Genomic DNA, 15,620 nt, shown 5'->3' on the forward strand with positions numbered 1-15,620 from the left:
CCTTTCATCTCCTGTGTGTGTTCAGTCTGGGACTTTGAAATAATCCAGCACAACCTGAAACACAGAGAAACCAAATAAAAGCTGTAAAAGACAGCACAGAATTGATTATTCATCCTTGTGTTGGCATCTGCTTTGTCTATCTTCTCTATAGAATCCTGGAAGGGTTTGGGTTGGAAGGGACCTTGAATCTCATTGAATCTTGTTGCACCCCCTGCCAGGGGCAGGGACACCTTCCACTAGACCAGCTTAATCCAAGCCCCATCCAGTGTGGTCTTGAACGCTTCCAGAGAAGGGGCAGCCAAAACTTCCTGACTATGAAGTCTCCCCTCCCTCCTGATGCACTGGTTTAGTTCTAAAAGACTTTTCCATCTCTTTACCCTATTCCTGCAGTCTTCAAACAAAAACATTCAACACCCAAAGCTGAACAATCTCCTTGTGAAAATATTTATTTTGAGGGGGAAAAAAAATTAAAATCACCTTTTGGACATGCTTTATATCAGCAATAGCAAGATCCATAAATGCTCCTTACAGGAAAGCTGCCAGTCCTCATCCATTGAGCCTCTTGTGGTCAGTGAGAAGTACCCAGAGGAAGTGTTCCAACAGGATGTCCTCACCATGCACCTGCTGCAGATCACCCAGATTTGATGCTAAGCCCACAGTACAAGGAACTAGAGCACAGGAGCCTCCAGGCATGAGCTGAGATGAAGACTGAAGCTGTTTCTTCTTTGCAAGAGAAAACAACAGGAGATGGCTGGCTCAGCACACGCTGTCCTTGCTCGTGGTTCTCCAGGATGATCCTCCCGTACATCTCTGCACTCCCTCTGCTTCCCTCCTGATGCTCTTCAAGGAGGATATCAAGGTGCTCTGCAGGTGAATTTAAAAATATACCACTGGCAGCAAAGACCTTTCCCCACGTAATTTGGGGATTTAGAGGCTCTTGGAACCCCAGGAGAGTGACAAAGCCCAAAGCAGGTTATTATCTCTTCTCTGAGCTTCTGAGTTTGGAGGTGATTACACAGAGGAGATAATCTCACCTTGAGTAAACCACAGGGCTTTGGGGACATCCCAGAGCAAACACAGTGCAAAACACCACCTGTTGTGTCAAATTTTCTGAGCATTTTTTGCAGATTTTCAGCTCTACAAATGCCATGTTTGGCCATATCACACCAGTGAGCTGAAGGGAATCTCACTGGTGGGGCACAATCCCATGGGAGCCAGTATCCATCAGCAGTTCCAGTCACCAGAGATGATGAACCATCTTTCTACTCATTATAAACTCCTCAGACCCAAACAACAGCTCACCTGTCCCATCCCTGGAAGTGTTCAAGGTCAGGCTGGAGCAATCCAGTCTAGTAGAAGGTGCCCTTGCCCATGGCAGGGGGGTGGGACAAGATGAATTTTAAGGTCCTTTCCAACCCAAACCATTCCAAGATTCTATGAAATTTGGCTGCAAGAATCCAAGAAAATCACAGAATATGCTGAGTTGGAAGGGATCCACAAGGATCATCAAGTTCACCGTCTTTGTTGCCTTCTTTTGGACACTCTCTAATAGTTTAATGTCTTCCTTATATTATGGTGCCCAGAACTGCCCCAGGACTCAAGGTCAGGCAGCCCCAGTGGGTTACCTTGTCATAAAAGGAAATCACCTTTGATAAGCAGGACTTTCCCCTCACAAAGCTGTGCTGGCTGTGACAGGTGACTGTGTTGTCCTCCAAGTGTTTTTCAATAGCTCCCAGAATCACCTTCTCCATAACTTTCCCAGGAAAGTTATTAAAGTGAAACTGACAGGTCTGTAGTTTCCAGAGTTCTCCTTCCTGCCCTTCTTGAGAACTGGAACAACTTCCAGTCAGCTGGAACCTCTCCAAGACAGTACAAAAAACTGAGAGAGGTTTTTTGATGACATCAGCAGCTCTTTAAGGATTCTTGGATGGGTCCCATGGGTTTGTAGGAATCCACCCTCCAAACACTGAGGGAAATTCCCTACCCAAGCAAGGAACAACGTCATTTCCAGTACTGATCTTTCAAAGATTTGGATAATTTTGTGTTATGGGTGACATTCCAAGCTTCCAGCCTACAATATATCTAACAACCAATGTCATTCTGAGAAGTCCAGGAAAATCCTGGATTTTTCCCTGTGCTGCCCCATCCCCATGCCAAAAATCCAGGCAACCTCCTCCTCTTCTAAACATGCTTTGTCATGAATATTCCAACCAATCTATTTTAAAAAAGCAGGAACCAGTCCCACTAGAAAGACAGAACCCTTCTCCCCAGTATATCAGATCTATTGCTTCATGGAATTATGGAGAAAACAACACAGGTTTTTCTTAGTGAAACACAGCAAAACAATGAAAAGGCTGAGTGATTTCTCAAACCTTTCACCTGCACAATAATCTAAAAGACAGTTACTTCTGTCCAGCACAGAGATCCATGGATTCACTGCCTTGAAAAACCTGACTGCTTGACCTTGATTTCCATCACAGCCTGGGAATACTGTGTCAAGTACATCCCTTGTGCAACATCAGTACTTGACCCCCAGGTGTGGGCAAGACACTGAAATCACTGTTCCCTGGACTAGAAATTGCCCTTACAAATAACACACCTGCCAAGAAGACTCAGCCCTTGTTAAATCTACAAATGCACCTTTCCCTCAGGAAAAATTCTTTTCACTTCAGTTGAATTTTGCCCTTCAGCTCAGAGGGAAGACCCTGCTGGACATATTTCTGGAGAATCCACTATTATTTAATACACTAGTGATCAGATCAGAAAAGCTCAAAAAAGTCCTCAGAGAAGCTCAGAGCAAAAGCAGAACCCAGGCAGCAGAGGGAAGCCTGGGCAGCTCCTGTGTTCCACCAGCTGCAGGCACCATCCTCCCTTCTGGCAGGCCAGTCACAGCCCTGCCCATCCCTAAAGAACTCATCATTACCCCTTCCTTGATACAGCCAGGCTTCAGAGGCAGAGATCTGGGAATCTCAGGCACAGAAACCACAAAGCCAACCAGGGCTCAGTGCCTGTGAGCCACAGAGAAGGAAAATGCAAACACAACAAAGTTTTGGCACTCCAGACATCCTAAGGGTATCATCACAAATGTCTTTTCACCAACACTTCCCTGAGCAGGAAATTCCTACATTCCCTAGTACTGACTTATACAGGAGCTTTAATAAGTTATTTTAAAAGGGAAGGAGATTATTGACAACAAGCAAAATCTGGGTCACCTTTTCCACTACACATCATGATAACAGCTCTCTTACCTACTTCTCCTAAAACAAGAAGAAAAATGACATTACATTTTCTAAGTACTCTACAAGCAATGAAGGAGCTAAATGCAGCAGCCTCTATGGATTTTAATCTACCACAGCTGAAGCAATTCCTAACAAGCCTTTATCAGAGGGAATTAGCTGCTAAAGGAGACTGTCTAGTAGAAAGATACTCATCAACCAAACACATAAAACATGGAGCCAGGGGCTGCCTGAGTGCCTTAAGGTTAGGAAAGCTTAAGCTAGACAAAATAATTCACATTTCCCACAAGCTGCCTCCTACTTTCCATAATTACTCTTATGTACTTGACAGTGAGTTCCAAAGAAATTTTACCATTGAACTTGTTACATAACTCAGCAAAGAAGAGAAACCACAAAGGATTGATTTTTCCCATCTTTTTTTTTTTTTTTTCAAGTGAAAGGCTGATGCACGATTTTGGCATCACACAGAGACCAGCTTCAACCACATCACAGTGCTCTGACATCTTTACCTACAAAGGTTTCAGTTTGTAACTTCCACCCCTCAGGAGGAGGCTGAAATGTCAAAAACACACCCACAATCCTACCCCAAGTAGAGATGCAGGACCAGCAGCAGGTCCTGGAAAGGGAGCAGAGCATTCCAGCTCCTGTCTCAAACACTGACCCCAGCCAGAATCACACACAACAAGGAAATAAAGGCTGGAGAAATTAAGGTAGGAAAGCATCTGTGCCTCCCTTTCCCAACACACCCCAAGTCCTCCCTGAGAGTACCAGCATTCCTCATACCTGTAAAAATTCAGAGACTCAGCAAACTCTTGTTTTGTAGAGAAGATTCCCAGGGCAATCCTCTCTCACATTAGGAGCAAAACCCTCTACCAGCTCCATAAGAATCTGTAACCAAGGCTGGAAATTGACACAAAACGTGTAAAAAACACTAATGCAGGACCAAAAAGATCTGAAAAAAACCCCACAATTAGAGCAACCTTTTCACTATTCTGGATTTGCAGACAGGGTCTTGTCTGGGTTTTCTTCCATTTCAGATTCCCAGCACAATTTGGTCTGGGTTTTTCCCAGATTCAGATTCTGGTTGTGAACCCATTTTCCCCTAATTTGAGAATCTAGGTGTGATTTGATCTAGGATTTTCCCTTTCTAGATTCCAGTTGTGATCTGGTCCTGGTTTTTCCCCATCCCCGGGTACTAGGGTGATCCAGTTCAGGTTTTCCCCAATCCAAACTCCAGGCAAAATTCAGTTTGGGTTTTTCCTTGATCTAGTGTCTGGATAAAATCTGGTCTGGGTTTTCCCCTAGTCCATATTCTGACTATGATCCACTTCATGTTTTCCCTGATATGGATTTCCAGAGAAAACTGCTTTGGGTTTTCCCCCAGTCCTGTGTATAGGCAAAATCTGCTGCAGATTTTTTCCTTATCTGGGGTCTGGGAAAAGTTTGGGTTGGGTTTTCCCCTGAGCCAATGTCCAGAAAAAATCCAGTCCAAGTTTTCCTCTGATCCATGTTTTCCCCCATTCCAGTTTCTCGTCTGGGCTTATTGGAGATGAAAATGTCCTGGATAAGGTCATCCATCCCAGAGATGGTGGCAAGTGGTGGATGCTTTTCTCCTGGGTGTTAGGAAGAGTTTGTATCCTGTTCCTCACAGCTCCTTCTGGAGATGATGTCAGCAGAATCCCAGAATGGTTCAGGCTGGACAGATCCAGCTGTGAGATGAGCAGGTCCAGGCTGCAGGATTGGCTGGACAGGGTTCAGTGGGAGTAGGGAATGGGCTCCATCTGTCTGGAAAGCAGTTGGGACCAACTGGGAGGTGCTGGTGACTTCCAGCCCAGAGATGGAGTCACAGGATCGGGATTAAAATAATTTCTCACACCCAGCTGCGAGCTTTGGTGCTTTGAGGTGATCCATAAGGGAAGGAATAGGCATCATAAGGTAAACAAAGGGAGTTGCAAGTGGATGAAGGGAGAATGTTGGGGATAAATTTGAGGTGATCTGTAAGGACGTGGAAGAAATCTACTGGAATACTAGTACTGTTCCACCTTCATGGATAACCCTCTGGATCTGGAGTCTTGAATTGGGAGTGTGAAATTTTCTCACAGAGTCTTCTGAGGCTGAAACAAAGACAAAGGAACCTTTTGAGATGGGAAGAGCAGGAGTCATCATGGAAAAAGAAAATCTAAGGTGGTGAGCACAAAAATCTTTGTTGTTCTCTTGTCCTGAGCTCTGTACTCAGGAATGGGTTGGCTCCAGTAACTTCCTGGGGACATTAGAAAATGATCCCTGGTCTGCAGAAAACTGGGAACATCCCTCAGGATGCAGCCCCTGAGGGAGGGCAAAAAGAGCAGGACCTCATTCTGTGAGTGTGTGAGAAATAAGGGAGGGACAGATGTGTGGATCACCCTGTGCCTCAGGGGGCCAGGAAAAGCCCTTGACTGGAAAACTGAAGTGCTGTTCCATAGGGAGCCCAGGCCCTTGGCATCGGGCTCATCCCAGCTCCCCTTCCCTTGACTGCCTCTGAAAGTGTTTTCTTTGCTTTTTCAGGATTTCCATGATGGTTTATCTAAAAAAAAAAAAAAAAAAAGCCCTGAATATCCCAGTAGGCTCAACTGGGAAAAAAGAGCTTCTGGATATTTTTTTCTGTCTGATGTGTGTCCTAGGGTGACTTTATGATGTTATACCCCCATTGTCTGTTCTGTTTACATTGGATATTATGTCTGTACCTTTAAGACTGGTTCTGAGAGCAAAGGGGGAGAAAAGAGAAGTGCCAAGTTTGTTTTCAGAGACTGCTCTGACTCCTCCACATTCTGCCCTGGACTGTGTTGTCTGCAGCATGGACAGACAGCGGGACAGAGCTCTCCTGTGCTTTTAGTTAGCTTTTAGCTAGCTGAGGCAGAGAAGTTCCCCGGACTCTTTTTTTTCTCTTTTTCTTGGGGCTGTTTAAATCTGCTCTTGACTGAAAACCCAGAGGATCACTGGGAGTTCCACCTCTGGCCCACCAGGGCCCAGGGTGGCATTTTCCAGTGCCAAAGGGACTGATAAGAGACTGAGTCAGCTGAGCTACACCCACAGCAAGGACTTTCTCGATTTTGCCATCTCTCTTCAGAACAGCCAGAAGTTTTATTGTTTCATGCTATTCATTTTTTTTTTTTGTGCTTGTGGGTACTTTGTTTGTTAAATAAATAGTTTTTCCACTTTTCTCTAAGGAGATTTTTTTCCCCAGACCAACTGGGGGAGGGTGTTTGGATTTCCTCTCCAGAGGGGCCCCATTTGGAGTTTTTCTCCCAAATTTGCCCTAAACCAGGACACCCACTCAAGAGAGAATTCATACCTTGGTGCTTGTCTCTTGAAATGGATCTTTGGAGCCCTTTGTATTTGAGGAGGTCAGCTTCTCAGCTGGTTTTGAAGAGATTGGATTCATTGTGGGAGGCTCATTCCACAGAATAGAAGACAGGCAAAGCTGCACACTCTCCTTCAGAGCCTTCAGGTGTGACTCCTGGGGAAAATAAGAAACCATCATTTCTCCAAGATGTGCTGTGATGAACACAACTGCTTACTTTCTCTATCTATATTAAACCAAACACTTAGGAGTAGCTGCTGCTTTTTCTTACTGATGGAAGGAATCAAGACTGTCTAAAGCAGTATTTTTCTGTGATTAGGTTACCATACATTAGACACCAAACTGTCTAGGAAGTCACTACACTCTCTTCCCATTCCTTCATGCAGTTTTATCCACATTGATTATTGCAAATAAATATTTTTTTTTTCTGAAAAGCATCTTGAAATCCAAGCAGACAAAAATGGAAAAGAAAGAACGAGCTGGAAATGCTGCCAGAACAGGAACATCAGGAGTTTGATTAAGATTCACCAGGTGGCCCTCGGGCCCATCCTCAGGGATGGTGAATTGCTGTGCACAGCAAAACCAAACACAATTCTCCATTATGTGTTTTAGCCTCAGCTGCCTCCCTCAAGGCCCCCCATGAAAGCATCATCCACATAGAAATACCACAGGAGCCTCCTCTGGTTTATTTTCCCCTAACATTTTTTTTCCAGGTCCCCACCCAAGAGTGTAGGCAGGCCCATTACTTTGCTTAAACTTACCAGGAAGAATGTCTGGTGTAAGAGTTTTGGAGGTAATGGAAAAACCAGTTCCATAATCCTTGTAGTCAGAAACCAATTTCAGCCTTATGCTATTGGAGCCAATCAAATTAGGTAATGGAAGATCTCCTCCACAGAATTTCCCTGGAACATAACATCAGAGAATAATCACTGCTTAAAGCCTTCAGTTACTTGAGAAATCTTGCATGTACCATTTTTAATACTAAGCTATAAAATTTTTAGGATGAACAAGAAATTTCCTATTCATCCCTCTACTTTCCTTATAAATCCGTTAGCTCAAATAGATTCACACTATTAAAAATTGAAAATCATTGACACCAGAAGTGTGATATCATCCTCTACCAGGCATTTTCTGATCTCTTCATCTCCCATCACTTATTCTTTTATTTCAGATCCCATGTCTCAATGTATCAATCAAGCAAATGCAAGTGGAACAACCAACTACCACATCCTCACTGGGTGCACTTGCTGTTAGAATAAAGAGTGCTCTGACAGGTTATAGATCTTAAACATGAATCATTGTTTCAAAGAACAAGGGGACAAAAACTCACCCACCAGTCTGTCATCTTTTGGATAGACTGATAAGGAATCAGACCCACAGAACATTTCTGGCTCTACATCACAGTGGGAGAAACAAGGATATGTGTAATTCCCTTCTGGCACAAATAGAGTCCATATACAGAATCTGGAATAAGAAAACAGTTCCCACTCACAAAAATGCAAGCAAACCCACCCCAAAATCTACATTTATATGGGAAATATTCTCTGGGGGAAGACTTCATTTTCTCTGCTCACTGGTGGTTTTGATAGAACTGTTCAGGCCTTCCAGGAAAATGTAATTCCCTTTTGCTGTTGCAGAGTTTGCCATCCTGAACACTACAAAATGCTGTGGGTTAAAACACAATGGAAGGAATTAGGTTTGACACATATGCAATCAGCTGGTCCACCAAAAATCTTTAAAAACATCTGGAGGATATTGTGAGACAAGATTGCTGACAGTGAGAGCTGCACTTTGTTTCTGCTGGCAGACTGATGCTGTGTCTTCTCTCTTCTCTCTTTTGTTTGGAATTAGGGTAAATCAGCTTTAAACCCCATCATCTGGGAGCAAGAATGAAGCCCTGCCAAGGGGCTCTCCCTTTTTTTTTGTAAGAATGGCAGTGCTTGTTTTTAGAAGAAACTCTTAAAGAAACTCTTGGCTACATGAAGGTTTCAGTACAAATAATTTTCTGTGAGGAACAACAGATACCCCAGAGCATAACAAAAGTGTTCATGGCAGCCCATCTGTAATAATGCCTTTGGTTATGTTACAGCAGGAGACTTTTGCAACAGTTCGATGTGCTGTTAAAAATGACTTTAATAGAAGAAGCAGAAGCTTTCCTCTTCAGCCAAGTGTCAGCAGAAACACACCACCACAAAAATCATCTCCTCTTGCCCTTCCTTCTGCTTGCAAGGTAACCCAGTGAGAGCAGCATTTATCAACAATTATGTAAACACAGACGAATTTAAGGAGTCAAGTACTTATTAGATTATTTCCCTTGCAGCATCCTGGGAAGACCAGTAAAAACTTGCAAAAATATTTTCAAAAAGTTTTTTTCCTTTATCAATTATGTTAACAACTACTTTGGGAGCCAGCTTTTTGTGCTCTATCACAGACACAAGATACTGGGGAAGAGTAGTGTGCTCACCTGGAGCTTTTTACATTCAGGTCTAATAAAGGAGGGAGAGGGAAGGGAGTGGAAAAAGAAGAATAAATTACTGTAGTTTCCTATTCACAATTTACTTTTGTCCATGTGAAGCTTCATACAGCTGGCACAGAGGCAAGTCCCACTGGTTTTCAGGGACACAGTGTCTACAATAAACTGGGGCTTGGAATCAAAACAAAATTCCAAGTTCAGGCAATGCTGATGTTAGAATGAACAGTTCTGGAATAGCCACTACCAGAATGACCCATCCTTTGACAGGCCACTGTTCAGTCTGAGCAGCACTTTTTCAGAAGCTAAACCCCTTTCATTTTTCTCTGACGCATTATGGGGGTTCCTTCTTTGAATCACCAGTTGAAGATGGTTTCTAATAGGAAATTTTCTTTTTCCTCTCATTGACTAAACCTCTTAAATAACCCTCCCTCAGTTTTTTCAGTTCTCTGTGTAAGTTTTAACACAGCTTCCAAAACCCTTTAACAAAATTAGCCCAAACAAGAAGAAAATATCAATTCAGCTTCTTATTACTCTCAGTAAAGTTAACCCCTGCCATTTATATCTCCAGCTCCATGACTTTGGCAGTGGTTCCTGATGGTCACACACTGTTCCCCACCACAGAGGGAATTCACATCCTTTTGAGAAGAGTGGACAAAAGCACTCTGAGCATGACTTGTCCCCATGTTGTCAGATGTCTGATCCAACATGTTTTAGTTGAGAAAAATGACAAGTGACTTCAAAGAAGTGCACATGGAATCTCTGATACTTTAAACGGGTGAATTTCCACTAAAAAAAGAGGAAAAAATACCAATAAACATGCTAACTGGCTAGCTGCATGGAAGGATCATTCTTAAAAAAAAAAAAAAAAAAAAAAAAAAAAAAAAAAAAAAAAAAAAAAAAGGAAGAGTCCAAGTAGGAGGCAAAGTGGAAGAGAAGCAAACATTTACAATGCTCTCAGTTTGGTTTTGACAACTGCCAGTCACTACCACACACTTCAAGGATTGTGAAATGCTGCAGTGCTTTGACAGGAAATCATATAAGCACTGTATCCTGAGAAAAAGATAAAATTAAATAAAATGTTCTGAGATAAAGGATTTGCCACAAGTGAGGGAGGCATTACTGGGGAGACTGAATTCCCAGCAGTCACATTCTCCTGAACCCAGGACAGCCCCACACTGAGGTCTGTGAATATTCCTGGGGATCTGTTGGAACCCTGGGCACTGAGAATTTCAGACTTTCTCTGCTGACAGCCACTGACTCCCAAGCAAACACTGCATTTCACCTGAGGCCTTGGAAGGGGCTTCCAAAATTGAATGACATCACTGGGATTGTGGGTGTGTAGTTTGAATAGAAGTGTGTGATATCACACAGTGGAAAACTTAAGAGTTTAAGGTTTTAGAATATAGTAATATATGTATAAAGCAAGATGGAGGTTTTAGGGTGGAGAATAGTCCTTTTTCACCTTCTTCTTCATGGGTCTGGGTGGTATTTTGCAGTTTGATAGAAAAGTCCACGTTGCAGGCCACAGTAACATTGGCTATTGGGTTAAAAGTAAAAATAATTGAGGTGTCATTTCTTAGTTGGACAGTTTAACCTTAAAAGGCCTTGTAGAGGGAGAGAGATGGATCCATTTTTAGTTTGTTAGCTACAAGTGCTGTAGAACTCACAGTTTGTGAGACTGTAATATAGATAAGAATTAATAAACATCTGAGTCCAAACAAGAAACATTGTCTTGAAATATTTAATCCTGACTCTGGCAAAAAAAAAAAAAAAAAAAAAAAAAAAAAAAAAAAAAAAAAAAAAGAGATAAAAAGCAGCTGAGATCCTCTGTTGTAATGTTTCTTCTTCTGGTTCCTTTCCCAACCATGGGCACATCCCATCCCCCAGGAGATGACACCAGCAGGGTCCAGGTCCTGTGCTTGCCTCGACACCAAAGGAGACTCCCAGAGTCTCCCTGGAAAAAAGCAAAATCCCAGGAGCCAGAGCTTGTGCAGCTGAGCAAACCTTAAGGAGTTTATTGAGGTCTCTTTTGTGCCTTCCTAAAAACCTGCAACAAAGAGGACAGTCATTTTTAAAAGAGCTGTGAAGACATAGGTGTTTTTAGGGTGTTTAGTCAGGATTGTCAAGAAGGGGAGAGACAGATTAATTCCCCCATGAGCGCATCTCTGGTGTGCTTGAGCATGTAAAAAAGGAGTGAGGAACAATCACTTAACCTTTATCCCACTTCCTTTCCTTCCTGTAATCCAATTCTTTCTACTTTCATCCTCAGGATCTTCCAGCATTAATTCATTTATCAAGTGTTCTGAAGTTAGAAAGCCCCTAAGCATTATTGCACTGGGGTACACATTGCAAAATTGCTCTCAGGAACCCGTCCTACATCCAATAATTAATGTAGAATCACTAAGTCATTAAGTGCATTGCTCCATAGGGAACTTTTGAAAGAATCCATCCATCAAAACCTGCCAGTTTACAGTGAATTTGTTTACTTTGGCACACAGAGCTCCTGAGAAACACTCCTAAGCACACAGGGCCCTGTGTTCAGCAGGCATCTCTTCCTCCATCTGGAAATCCAGCACACATTATGGTGTCACCTTGGATGGGTTTCTTTAAAGCTGACAGTGCTCTTGAACACTCTCTGTTGTTTAGGATTGGGTGGTTGATTCCATACAAGACCTGAGGGAGCAGTCCATCTGAAACACAAATCAGTGTTCATAAGAAAAGCTGAAAGGTAAACAATGTCACTGTTAATACACCACAAAAATCAGTTGGAAACTTGCTGCAAACCATGTTACGGCCACAAGCATACAATTTTTTTGTATATAAGTGGTTTTACTTGAAAAAAATTCTAAAGTGTTTCAAAATTCAAATGCAGGTCTAAATTTTGTGATTACCCATTTTGAAGTAATTCACAGGTTAGAAGCAAAATCCCATTTTGAGATTACAGTTCTTAAGGCCAGTTGAAGGTTACTTTTGCTCTGGCTCTGACCTGTGCAATCAAGCTCTTAGTTTCAGGAAAAAAAAAAAAAAAAAAAAAAAAAAAAAAAAAAAAAAAAAAAAAAAAAAAAAAGTGGCTTACTTTCCTTTAAATGGCCCCAGCCACAACCAGTGCAGATATATCCTGCTTCAAATTTTCACCTGGGTGAGGAAGATATGCTGGCAAAACTGACAAACCTTCCACACAGGGACATGAATCTTTTTGGTAAGTATGTGAAAGAACAATTACAAAAAGCTTCCTTTATAAGTGTTGGAGGGTTTTTTTTAAAAAGTAAAAATGTTATTTTTGTGGAATCTGTAAAATTAATCTCATATTGACCATTTATCTTCTGCATGCAAAGAACAATAACATTTTCTTCATGGAGAAAAAGATCACAGATAACTCTGGCCTTGCTGAAGTTGAAGGTGCCATTCAGCTTCAGAAGGGCAATGTCATAGTTCATTGGGGTCCTGGGGTGAAACTTGGGGTGCTGCATGACATGTTTGACAGGCAATGTCTGCTCGGTGCTCTCCTGCAGGGACATGCAAGGAGTGCAGTAGGTTCCTGTGGAACAGAAAAACTAAAGTTCAGCTACACAATCTTCAACGTCAAAGGGAAAAACAGAGTTGCTTTTAAAGAGAGGAGTTATTACTTCTGATACCCAATACCTTTCATCTTAGATTCTAGAGCACTTAAGATGCATTGTAAGATGCAAGAGCTGAGTAACCCCTGTAGCAGGAATTGGGAGATGAAGAAGACTGAGAAGAAAAATCCTTTTGCTACAGACTTGACCATGATTTGGTGTTCCACTAAGGAACCAGGTCCTCTTACTGTGTTTAAAATTGTTTAGCCACATTGCTTTCTGAAGGAGGAGGGAAGATTTGGACATAGAAATTGCAGAATAAATAAGGTAATTTCTCTAGGACCCTGAGTTTATTAAAAAAAAAACAACAACATAAAACCACAGTGAATCCTGCCTTTGGGCTCCTGGTACTAGATCAGGTATGCAGCAAGGGAACACAAAAGCGATGAATATAAACTTCTTATTCTGCTTCAAATGATTTTTTTTTACATAGACTCCCAAAATCTTTGCCAATCTCTGTAAATTTATTTATTAATTATTTTGAGATGTTCAAAGGAGTTTTTCACCCTTTCTGTTGAAACACAGAAAATAATGATTAGAAATAGAAGAGCAGCAGCTGTAAGTAAGCACCACAAAGAGATGCTACAACACACACACGTTTCTAATCCATGTTTTCTTGCACCTGCAGCCTGCTCCTGAAATATCCCATCCATACCTGTCCAGGGTGCAGTGAGCTGCTGTGGCCACCCACTGAGCAGAAACAATGGTGCCTCCACAGAAATGCTTTTGCCTTCTCTTTAGGGAAACCTGCAGCATTTAAAGAAGACTCTCCCAATAAAGAAAATCTCCATGTCTGCTCTGATTGCCTTTTGGGAAGAATGGGGAGAGCACACCCAGGTGCTGCTCTCTGAGGAGTCACACATTCCCAACATGAAAACTTCCATGGTATTCCCAAAATCCCTGAGCCTGAGAGATCCTAAACCTTGCTGTTCTCCCCTCGGCTGAATAATGTAATAAATGACAAATCCCTGAGGTACCCAGGCTGTGAAGATGAGCAGTTGGTTGAGAATATTGGGAGCACTGCAAATCAAGGATGCCTGGCAGTAGTCAGGGACTTGGAATGGTGTCCTGTTCCCTATTTCTGAGCAGTTTCACCCATTTACAACAGACTCATCTTCCAGAAAGAGTGATAAACAAAATAAAAATCACAAACAAAGGTTTATCAGGAAGCAGGATGAGTTCTGAGTCCTCTCTACCTGTTTCATTGCTTTTCTTAAAAGCAGGCTGGAGTTCAACAGTATGTTATCAAACAATGGCTTGGGTTGGAGGGCACCTCAAAGGTCCAATCCTCCCTGCCCTTCCAGTAGAGCAGTTTTCTCAGAGCCCCATCCAACCTGGCCTTGGACATTTCCAGGGAGGGGCAGCCACAGCTTCTCTGGGCAACCTGTGCCTCGCTGCCCTTACAGTAATTTTTTTTTCCTAATATCCAATCTAAACCTACTCCCTTTTCAGCTTGAAGCCATTCCCTCTGGTCCTGTACTCCATGCTCTGGAAAAAAGTTCCTCTCCAACTCTCTTGTAGGCTCCATTCAGGTACTGGAAGGCTGCAAGGAGGTCACCCTAAAGCCTTCTCTTCTGCAGGGCTTTGTTCTGCAGATAAAACCACATTTCCTTGTGCAGAGCTGCCATGGATGTGAGCCTTCCTTCACCTGGTTTCCCCCAACAGTCCAAGTGAAAAGGGCAAAATAACTCCAAGGGTGGTCTTGCACTTTCTGCCCATGCTTATGATCTGAGGGGGAAAAGGGGGGAAAGAAGACAGGATTCAGTCTGGATGCAAGTTTTACTTCTGTTTTGGTAATACAGGGTTGGAAGGCATGACCTGGTGCAAAGTTCAGACTCTGCCATGTCAGGAAACAGATCTCATAATTCCTAACACAAACTGCCCAGGCTAAAGCTAAACTGAGCTAAGAAAAATATGTGCAGATATTCTCTTTCAAGCAAGTTTTGGAATGATTTTGGAATTAAATCACTGTTTCATTATCAGTTTCAGAAATCTCTTTATATGCAGCATTCGTGCTGAAAATACTTTTGACAAACAGAGTCAAAATGCACAATACACAATAGACTTTGGTGACCACAAAACAATGGCTGGATCTCTCCAGGACATCTATAACTATGCCAGATTTACTTCTTTACTCACTGTTATCATCATTTACCATTGCTAAGTGAAGCTGATAATCTTTGTGTGTTTCTAAAGGAAAATATTCATAGAAACAATCATCAGCAGTGATAATTATTCATTTGGTTGTATTTTAAGAAAGACAGAAGCAAAGCAACCAGTTCTGCCCAGCAGCAAATTGCAAAAGAGGAATTCTTTCTGGTGCATTTCCCAAACCTAACACTGGTGACAATTTTATTTTTTTCCTTAAAGATGAAAACTTCAATGACAACTCACTGAAAACACATTTCTAACAGATTTTGTCACAAACTCTGGTAATCTCTCCATTGTGAAAAACACACCATGCATAGTCATGGACCATTTCGTTGTTCTGGCAGATAGGAGGGTGCATTCAAAGGATGGAAGATCAACATTTGTACAAATAGTCTGGGAAATGTGGAATTTTCCAATTTACAAAGTGAATCCAACATCTACAAAAAAGGGGGTTGCTGTTACCTCAGGATTAGCATGGCTGATGCAAGTGATGACAGTGACACAATTCTGCTGACACAATGCTACTTACACCAGCTTTTAAATAAAAAAGGCTTTCTATAGAAGTGAGCTTGTGCATTTATCTGATTTTTTTTCCCATTCTTCCTTAATTATCACTACACATGCCCTTTCCCCCTTGTGCAAAGACAGTAGGACAGGGGGAAGAAGAAACAGAGGAAAAAAAATTAATTTATGTTTTGCCAGAAAGAATTTGGTAGTTGGCAAATGGGAACAAATAAATAAATAAATAAATGAAAATATCAGATTCACAAAATATATTTTTTCTTTCTTTCAGCATTGAATAA

At 42.0% G+C, this 15,620-nt stretch overlaps 1 protein-coding gene across 1 annotated transcript; it reads right to left on the minus strand.

Annotated features, from left to right (window-relative positions):
• Positions 1-21: 21 nt before the first annotated feature.
• On the minus strand, positions 22-14,824 carry LOC310910205 (ovochymase-2-like; the record flags this gene model as incomplete). Its single annotated transcript, XM_083862653.1, is given in 13 exon segments — positions 22-54; positions 6,568-6,632; positions 7,338-7,478; positions 7,907-8,040; positions 8,151-8,241; positions 11,593-11,739; positions 12,126-12,182; positions 12,185-12,211; positions 12,420-12,587; positions 13,173-13,177; positions 13,322-13,413; positions 14,288-14,394; positions 14,806-14,824. Coding segments are annotated over 13 exon segments (1,086 nt in total).
• Between the last annotated feature and the right edge of the window lie 796 nt (positions 14,825-15,620).

This window comes from Zosterops lateralis (assembly GCF_965231275.1).
Source record: "Zosterops lateralis genome assembly, chromosome: 6".
In the NCBI taxonomy this organism is placed as follows: domain Eukaryota; kingdom Metazoa; phylum Chordata; class Aves; order Passeriformes; family Zosteropidae; genus Zosterops; species Zosterops lateralis.